At 42.0% G+C, this 10,252-nt stretch overlaps 1 protein-coding gene across 1 annotated transcript; it reads left to right on the top strand.

The window, feature by feature from the left end:
- Window positions 1-2,341: 2,341 nt before the first annotated feature.
- Window positions 2,342-2,692, top strand: LOC145813350 (uncharacterized). The gene has a single exon (XM_082908634.1). It carries the CDS (start codon window positions 2,342-2,344, stop codon window positions 2,690-2,692), a length of 351 nt encoding a protein of 116 aa, XP_082764760.1.
- The last annotated feature ends 7,560 nt before the right edge of the window (window positions 2,693-10,252 follow it).

The following is a 10,252-nucleotide window of genomic DNA, read 5'->3' as shown; positions in this document are numbered from 1 at the left end:
GACTTTTCATTGCTACACATTGATGAATTGGTAGACTTCACCGCTGGACATGCCTTGTTATCATTCATTGATGGGTTTTCCGGGTATACCAGGTTTTGAAGGCCCTGAGGACAAAAAGAAGACTGCATTCACCACGCCATGGGGTACTTACCACTACAGGGTTATACCATTCGGGTTGAAGAACATTGGGGTTACATATCAGAGAGCTGCAACCATAATCTTACACAAAATGATCTATAAGGAAGTCGAGGTGTATGTGGATGACATGATTGTAAAATTCAAAGAGCAAGAAGGCCACTACATCGCGCTAGAAAAGTTCTCTGAATGAATCAGGGAGTACAGGCTGAGGTTAAACCTGCAAAAATGCACTTTTGGGGTGACTACTAGGAAAATACCGGGATTTCTAATTACGCAAAGGGGAATTGAAGTAGATCTATCCAAGATCAAGGCCATCTTAAAAATGCTACCACCAAGGACTGAAAAAGAGATGCGTGGCTTTCGGGGGAAAGTGCAATTCATAAGACGCTTTATCTCAAAATTAACCTTGACTTGTGAACTACTATTTGGTCTCTTGAAAAAAGGAAGAAGTTCCAATGGGATGATCGATGTCAGTTTGCTTTCGAATAGGTCAAGCAGTACCTTTAGAATCAGCCTATATTAACGCCACCAGAGCCAAAGAAGCCACTGATCATGTATCTATCTATGACAGAGTCAACCATAAAGTGCATGCTAGCACAAGAATTAGAAGCTAAGGTGGAAAAGGCCATTTACTACCTGAGCAAGAAGATGTTGGATTACGAGACTCATTACACTCCTCTAGAAAACGCTAGCTTAGCTTTGGTTTGGGCCACTAGGAAGTTGAGACACTACCTGTTAGCCCACTCCGTAATTCTAGTTTTGAGATTAGATCCCATCAAATATCTCTTTGAGAAACCGGCACTTACGGGTAGGCTAGCTCGTCGATTACTTCTTCTCTCTGAGTTTGACCTCAAGTATGTCACTCGCAAGTCAGTCAAAGGGAGAGCAGTAGCTGCATTTCTGGCAAACCACCCAATAAAAAGAGATGAAATGGTAGAGTATCTATTCCTAGATGAGGAGATTCTGTAGGTCGAAGAAGAGATGTGGACAATGTACTTTGATGGAGCAGCTAATCAATACGGTTATGGGATAAGCATGTTGCTTTTAGCACCCAATTATTTCCATATACCCCTTGCTTTCGAACTCTAGTTCAAAGTATCCAACAATGAAGCAGAGTATGAAGCGTGTATTGCTGGATTAGAAGCTGCCCTAGAACTAGGGTCAATAAGGTTGGACATCATTGGAGACTCAAACTTGGTTATTTCTCAAGCCAATGGAGACTAGAAGGTCAAAGAAGAGAAAATGAAAGTTTATCATTAAACCTTGGACATTCTAATTCCAAAGTTTGAAAATTTGACATTTACGCATCTACTAAGAGAGAGCAAATCGGTTTGCTGATGCGCTGGTAACTCTATCCTCCATGCTAGACATACCACTCGGGGTGAAGATGTGTCCGATTATCGTTGAACAAAAGTATGCTCCTGTTTACAAAACAATAGCCTCAATAGACGAAGCTCAAGATAAAAACCCCGGGTATTATGACATTTGGAACTTTTTGGAGAATGATGCGTATCCACCAGGGGCAAATGCCAAGGATAAACAAGGAATACAACGTCTAGCCGTCTAGTTCATCATCTACAGAAATAAGTTATACAAGAGAGGCCATATGGGAATGCACAAGCTCTGCGTCGAAGAGGAGGAGTCAAAGCATCTCATGGTGGCCATCCACAGAGGAAAGTATGGACCACACATAAATGGTGTGATGCTGGCTAGAAAGATCCTCAGGCAGGGATATTATTGGTCAACCATGGAGGAGGATTGTATTTACTTTGTTCGATGATGCCACAAATGTCAAATCCATGCCAATCGCATGAATATCCCACCGTCAAAACTCTATAACATGACTTCACCATAGCCTTTCTCAATCTGGGGAATTGACGTCATTGGGGCAGTTTCACCAAAGGGTTCAAATAGACATGAGTTCATTTTACTGGCGATCGACTATTTTACCAAGTAAGTGGAAGCTCAGTCTTATTCTGTGTTGAAAGCGTCACATGTGGCCAAGTTCATTAGGAATAATATCATCTGTAGGTATAAAGTGCCAAATGAGATCATATCGGACAATGGCTCACACTTCAAGAAGGAGGTGGTAGATTTGCTTGAAAAATACAACGTGGCTTTTCACAAGTCATCAACATATAGACCACAGACCAATGGAGCCGTTGAAGCCGCAAACAAGAATATCAAGAATATCCTACAAAAGATGGTAGAAATTTACAAAGACTGGCCAGATAAGCTATCGTTTGCACTCTGGGGTTATAGAACGTCAATTCGAACATCTATAGGTGCAACCCCCTACTCTTTTGTATATGGGATGCAAACTATTCTGGCAATCGAGATTGAAATACTGTCACTGAGAATCATGATTGAGTGTCGGATAGCAGAGGTAGATTGGCAGCAGAACATATTCGAAGAATTGATGCTTTTTTACGAAAGAAGATTGAAGGTGTTGTATCACATCCAAGGATATCAGCGCAAAATTGCCAAGGCTTTCAACAAGAAAGTCAAATCCAAAAACCTCAAAGAAGGTGATATGGTGCTTAAAGACAATTGAGCCCTTATCCATGACCATAGGGGCAAGTTCAGACCCAATTAGACTGGTCCTTACATCATCAAATCTACCTGGTCGGGGGGAGCAATCATCCTAATGGATTTGGATGGTTTGTAATTCTCACATCCGATCAACATGGACAAGTTGAAGAAATACTGCCCTTGAGCTCGCAAGGTTAAAAACCCAACAAAGCGACTTTAGCAAAAGTTAGAGCGCAAAAGGAAAGAGTTAATACTCAAGTGAACCCTAACCGAACTACGTAAGGCCTGATTCCCATCTTAGGGATACGTAGACAACTTTATCTCGAAGTTCAGCCATAACCATTTTCAACTCAACTATCCTATCCATTGTTGCTTGGTCCATCTCACCATCGAAGGATTTTATTGTTCTCCTTCCATTTGGTAGAAGGGTTAGTTGCAAGGGGAAGAATGGCAATGAAAGTGAATTTCTATGGGCAGTTATGGTCTTTTTGGTTCGGGGCTGGGCATGGCCAAAACGGGGTTGAGGCATAATCTCCTCATTACGGGAAGATTCCATTAATGCTTGAAACTCTTCGAGAGTTGGACATATCTCCTGTATTTCGAAGCAAAACACATGAGTGAGTAAATCCTAACATCGGACAGCAGCATGAAAAAACGGAAAATAAAGTGGAGTGCGGCTCAATGGAAAAAAAGCGTTTATGTGAAAACCACGAAAAATTACCTTTTTCGTGCCATCCAAAGTGGCCGTCCAATGCTTGAGTCTCTCAACAAGAAAAATCTCTATTTTCAGGGAAAATTGCAAAAAGATGATATTTTGTCGAAAAATGAGCAAGAGAAGACCTTTATAGAAGATAAGGTTGTATGAGTGGCTGATAGCTGTTGCCAACTGTCTAAGCACAAGTCTTGTCCAACTGGCCACTTCACTAGCCGACCGTCTATTCTATTGGCCGACCGACCGAGTTTGTTGGCAAGGCAGCTGGGCAACAATGTCATGTTGGCCCTTTTTGCTTTTGAGTCTTGCTTTGAGTCTTTTGTTTCTAGTAAGTGTGAATAGCTGTGTTTAGGTGTTTTTCTTTTTTACTTTGTTTTTCCTTTATTAAGTTGTATTTTGTATTTTGGTCGGTCGTAAGCTCAATATCCGATTACGAACTTGTTCGAATGTGATCATTTTCCTTTTCCATTCAAATACAACCAATTTTATGCAAGTGTTGTGCCATGCTCGAGATGTTGTGCAAAAAAAGTTCTTTCTTTTATAAAATTGTAAGGTTCGACCCCGATCACAGTTTTTACAAAAGAGAAAATACAAGTTTTCAAAACAAAAAGTAAAGACCTATATGAAGCTATACAAAGTTTTGAACTACCAAAAGAAAAGAAAAGAAGAGCGTAAAAATCAGTGTTAGTCGCATCAGGTGCGTCGAGAAGCCCTCTTCATCCTCTTTTGAGGAGGAGACTCAGGATCACTGTCACCGTTAGCGTCGTTGTCATCAGAGGAGTGGGACTCAAAACCAACCTCATCCTCTCCACTCCTAGATCCGGAGTGTTCGCTCATCGTCCCCTCAGTGCCGCTAGTCTCAGCATCATCTCCACTCAAAACCAGCTCTGAAGATAAGGAAGTCTCATGTGCCTGAGACTCTCCACTCTGACTCTGGGCACCACTGCCTCTGCCTCGACCTGTACTCTCGCCCCTGTCGTGTACAGGAGCTTGTCTACCTTTCCTCCCTACAATCAGAGGAGGTGCCACAGGTACAGACGGAGGCTGAAAGCAAGAAACAAAATATCAGTACAGTATTGGTGCAGAATCAATATAAGTATGGCAAGAATAGAATCAAAGCAATCAAATGAATGAGAAAAGTAAGGGTACCTAATGACCATGAAGAGTAAGCAGGGCCTCCCTCCTCCGTACCATATGTACCAAGGAGTCGACAAACTGAAGGAAGCCATCTGCGTACTCCACCGGCACCTACAAGTGAGTTTGAGCATCAATATGTAGAAAAGGGAATGTAAAACATAAATTGCAAGACAAAGTACATACCTGCTACACGTCGAGGTCCAAGACAAAGTACATACCACTCAGCCACCAATATGTGATCTTGGTCGGGATCTCCGGCAGGCCAACAATAAGTATAGCAGGGGGAATATCCCGAGCATCAGGCTCAGCTGCAGGAACAGCCCCTGCAATATGAGGCTCAGCTGCACGGGCAGCATCTCTAGTAGCAGGAACATCTACAGCGCCTCCCCGCGTGAACTCTAGTTAGAAGCAGCATGAGATGGGTCCAGATGAACTTGGCGTAGTCTCCAACCCCGCGGAAGATATTGGCATCCTGTCCTATCATAAACTGTGCAATAGCCTTAACTGGTAGGCTATCAGCGATCCTCATGGATGGTGGAAGAAAAGCAGGAACAATGGGGCCCAGTAGCCCCTGGGTCTGGCACATGAACCTCTCTCCCAAATACCAGGTCCTGCAGAAAGGACCCTCCAGCAAGATCCGTAACCTGGAGGTGTCTCAAGACCCAACATACTTGTCCCTCGTCCCGACCGACATCATCACCCATTGTTGTCATGTCACCTACAAATAGAGAATTCACAGTCGTTAATTGTTATTAGTTATCAGAGAATGGAATGGGTCAAAGCAGTAGTAATGGAATGGAATGGGCATGAATTTAAGATTACCTCACACGTTGTCACTATGTCAAAGAAACGGCAGTAAAAAGCAAAGGTAGTAACACTGCGGCGCCGAGGGTAGCACTTGCTGTCATATCGCCTGGAGTAGGGAACTGCTGCCTACATCTCATCCTGTGGAACCGGGGCAAGGGTGGGGAAATAGGCATATACCCAGAGCTACAAGAAAAGAGTAGTTTGTGAGTCAACAGGCAAAGACAGAAATAAAAATAGAAAGTGCAAAGCAGAAAGCATAATGTACAAACAGAAATGGTAATAGAAAGTGTAGTATGTACCTCTCAGGCTCTCCAGTAGCCTCCAACCTTGTTTACCTTCTTGTAGGAACCAGAGCTCATATAGCCATACAGAGTGGCGAGGCTAGCACCACCCCAATCGTAGAAGTGGACTCGAGGCAAGACCACTAAAACACTGAGCAAATACAAACCTACAGTATTCCACCTGTTCGCAAACAAGGTGGTACTGAGAAGACAGATCAAGAAGCCCTGAGTGTATTGGTCAACCTACTCCTGAGTCTCTAGCTGGCTCTCATGGAAATGATCGTAGAACTAGTTATATCGGACCATGGCAGCCTATCCAAGGGAGGGTGTGCTCCAAGCAGATAGATCCAAGCTATCTCCCACTGGCCCATGTCGATGTCGAAAAGGATCAGATCATCCGCTAGTCATAGCCCCGTGATCATGGAGAAGTCATAAGAGGTCATCATCATCTCCCTAGTGGAGAAGAAATGGAAGGAATTAGTGGTGTCCCACCACCTCTCCACTAAAGCACCGAGCAAGGCTCAACTAGCCTGTAGTCGTGTGAGCCCTCAATAGAATAGGCCGAAGCCCGCCTCATCCACCAATTGTCTGACTCGAGCGGGGAGCTCCTTGTACCAGTCCCTACAGTCACTGCCCCATAACCCCTCCAGATAAGAGCTTTACCTTGTGTTGAAAGAAAAATTTGTTAAGTAAATGAAGATGAAAGACTGTAAATGAAATATCAAAGCAAGCAAAGCGCATAAAAAGGAGCAAAGATTCTTACCTCAGAAGCATCATGGGAAAATGAGAGGTGTGCTCTCGCAAGAGGAAGTCCTTGGGCATACCCCTAGCAAAGTGCTCAAATCACAGCATGCCTCCAGGAGCCATCACATGTGTACGTGGATGCTAGCTGGCAGGGTCAAAAGGCCTCACCCTCAACAGCAGTAACTCGGGCTCAAGCTATAGAGGGTAGATCTCCTTCGCGACAATGTCAGCGGCTGCTGTCTCATCGGTCTCGTTTATCATCGACTTCTCTACCCCCTACAGTGGAAAAAGCAACTGTACCTCGGGAAGGGCACCATCATGTGGAATATCATCTGCCATGAAGAAAGTAGTGGGTGGTGAAAAAAAAAACAAGAAAAATGAGAGAAATAGGTAAAAACACTAAAAACCCAATCCTTAGGAGACAGAAAAAGAAAGAAAAAAGTAAAACTCAGAAGATAGTGCACAAATACCAAGAAAAACCTGTGGGAATGAGCCAAAAACAATGAAAAACCCAAAAACTCAACCAAATCAAAATCCAATCCGTTCAAAACATAGAGGGCCAAATGGGTTTTACGAATAAAGATTGCGTGGGTCATTGGGTAAAATGAGGTGAGTGAAAATCTAGAGAGAGAGAGAGAGCACCTAGAGAGAGAGAAAGGAGGTTTTCGACTTGGATGTATGTGAAAAATAGGGCCAAAGTTGTGTTTTAAAGGGCCAGGTGTAAAAACCCATTTTTACCCCCGAACTCAACACTGTTGGCCGGCCGACCACTTATTTGGACGGCCGACCCCTTTCTTTTGGCTAGCCAATTCTTTAAGTGGTCCAGATGTGATTTTTGCTGAGGTCTTGCTTATTCTGTGCATATTTGATCCTGTGTTCATCTGTAAAGTGGAAAATTTGAGTATTTGAGTGTGTTTCAACTTCAGAAAGTCTCGGAATTGTGTTCCAGATGCGCTGTCCCAAGTACTGTCATTTCTCCGAAGTGGGAAAGTTTCTTAATCTCAAGCTTAAGCAAGTTGTATCCTTTTCTAAGATTTTGAGGACCTCTGAACGGTAAGTCAGAAATCTTTATGAGGTGTTTTCAAAATCACCGCTTTTTGTTTATCTTTTCAATTATGTTGCCTATCATGTTACATGGAACATGCGTCGCATCATGTTTCGCATCAATTACAGGAAATTATGACAACTATGTTGCATCCATGAGCGTCATGCTTTTCATTTATTGTGTTCACCCTTGTCACACGAGTGTGATTTGGCTTCTACCCCTTTCCTCTATTGCCTGAAGCGTAGTTTGACTTGTACCTTTTGTCTCACCTCCTCTCTACGTGTACGTAGTTTGGCTCGCACTTTTTACTTGGTTAAAACCTTTCCTCTCTCCGTGTGAAACACATTGAGATATGCCTGTTAGTTACAACACCCATCCGTCCTTTCGCGTGAAACGCGTTAGGATGTTGTTTTCACTTAGTTAAAACCTTTCCTCTCTCCATCTGAAATACGTTGAGATACGCCTGTTGGTTACACCACTCTTTAGTTCTTTCACGTGAAACGTGTTAGGATGCTGTTTTCACTTGTTAAAACCTTTCCTCTCTTCGTATGAAATATGTTGAGATACGCATATTGGCTACACCATCCTTCCATCCTTTTATGTGAAACACATTAGGATGTTATTTTCACCCAATTAAAACCTTTCCTCTCTCCGTATGAAATACGTTGAGATATGCCTATTGGTTGCACCACCTTTCCGTCCTTTCGCAGGAAACGCGTTAGGATGTTGTTTTCACTTGGTTAAAACCTTCTCTCTCTCCGTATGAAATACGTTGAGATACGCCTGTTGGTTACACCATCTTCCCTCTTTTCGCGTGAAATGCGTTAGGATGTTGTTTTCATTTGGTTAAAACCTTCCCTCTCTCCGTATAAAATACGATGAGATATGCCTGTTGGTTACACCACCCTTCCTTTCTTTCCCGTGAAACGCATAGGATATTGCTTTCCTCGGTTAAAACCTTCCCTCTCTTCGTATAAAATACGGTGAGATACACCTGTTGGTTACACCACCCTTTCGTCCTTTCGCGTGAAATGCGTTAGGACGTTGTTTTCACTTGGTTACAACCTTCCCTATCTCCATATAAAATACGGTGAGTTACGTCTGTTGATCACACCATATTTTCCTTCTTTCACGTGAAATGTATTTGGAATTGCTATTTGCTTACTCCTTTTCGTATGAAACACGATTGAATTTATTTTGACTTAAGCTTTAAGCTTTTCGTTCATATGCTGTTATCTTGTTATTGCTTATTGCATTGTCTTGCATGATCATGGATTTTCAAAGAAAACTGGCTTTGCGAAGCGTGTGAATCCAGCTTCCAATTTGCATCCTTTATGCATATCATTTTGCATCTTGCACTTGACCTACACTGGTTTGATTCCATGCAAAGGGATACGTAGGCAACTTTTGAGTTCAACCAATTTCATTTACATTTTGATTGCTTGCCCAAGTCTTACGGCCTTGTCAAATGGGTCGTCTTCGGGCTTTGACATTCACTCACGTCATTTCATGACTTCGAACTCTATCAAAGAGAGGCAACTGTAGACACACCATTTTGACTACCCTTAAGACTTGGGTGCCTCACGTTGAACGCTCAATGATGAAATATTACACTGTGTAACCGTTTAATTTCTTCAACAAATGGCTTCAATTTTGAGATTCAGAACCTAAACCTTGCACTTCCGTTGGACCAAAACCTAATTTTTTCTAGCCTAACCACTCAAAGAAGAGCTAGCCAACAAATGGCCGGCAGGTCATTTTTGATTGAACGGCCGGCCGTGTTCAGCGACAGCAGATATTTTGAGACAACTAGCTATCCCCATGTGCATGCTTTGCACTAGCTATCTCTTTCTTGATATTTCTGACATGAGATTGTGTTTTTCTATAAATACAAGCCCCCTTTCATGGTTTAGGGTTAAAAAATTTTGGCCAAAAGCAAAACTTATCCAACACACTTCCCTCTTCTCTAGAAATTTACATACACCATACATACATCTTACAAGCTAGAACTTGGGACCTTTTGCTGAGACTTATGAAGATAATTTTAGCCTCTTGAGAGTGTTCAACTTGTGGTTTGTGAACTAAAAGCTCTTCCTCTCTTTGAAAGGGTAATTGTTGAGGTTTTGTACCATCTTTTCTCTTTCTTTTCTTTGCTTTTTCATACTATTATCAGAGTGTTTTGAGGCCTGAAATATGTGATTTTAAGTCACAAAAGAAAAAAAAAAAAGGGTTAGCCACCATTCCTTAGGCTTGTTGGTTGGTTGAAACCCCTTGGCTTTATCCCATTTTTGCTCACTTTTTCCACCTCCAAAACCTAATTTTTAGCACTGTTTTTGTATTGTTTCAGAGTTTTTTAGGGTGTTAAATTATGCTTTAAATACCATAGATATGTTTTTGAAAGTCATCGTGGATATAGCTTTCAATCCATTTGAATTAATAGTCTTTTTTTTCATTCTTTTTTATAGCTTTCATACATGTTCATACCATTGCAATCATCCACTTTCCATTAGCACTCTGCAATCTCCCTCATTTCTTTGTTTCTTTGATTAAGAATTGTACCAAATGAAAGGTTATTGCTCAAAGCATAAGAAAGAGACCTCTCATGCTAAATGGATTAATCTCTTCGGAGGTTCATTATCAGGGCATTACATCTCTCTTATGCTAAGCGTGATCTCTCGTTCGATACTTCTCTTTATCATCGGTGCATTACTTCTAAGGGACTAACTTTCTAGTTAGACCTTTGGAAATCACAAAGGAAAGTGTCATTATAGCTTATTGTCAAGTTTGGATTTGGAGTCATTATTGCTCATTTTGGATTTGATTAGTCGTTATCGCTCTATTTGAGTTTGACTAGTC

This window comes from Camellia sinensis, chromosome 15 (assembly GCF_055761805.1).
Source record: "Camellia sinensis isolate YWXY chromosome 15, ASM5576180v1, whole genome shotgun sequence".
Taxonomy (NCBI): domain Eukaryota; kingdom Viridiplantae; phylum Streptophyta; class Magnoliopsida; order Ericales; family Theaceae; genus Camellia; species Camellia sinensis.
The sequence above is the reverse complement of the archived record's forward strand: the minus strand, read 5'-3'. Positions and strand labels throughout refer to the sequence as shown.

Excerpts from the sequence above, each read along its gene's own strand:
- LOC145813350 (XM_082908634.1), top strand. The coding sequence starts at position 2,342 with ATGGTAGAAATTTACAAAGACTGGCCAGATAAGCTATCGTTTGCACTC.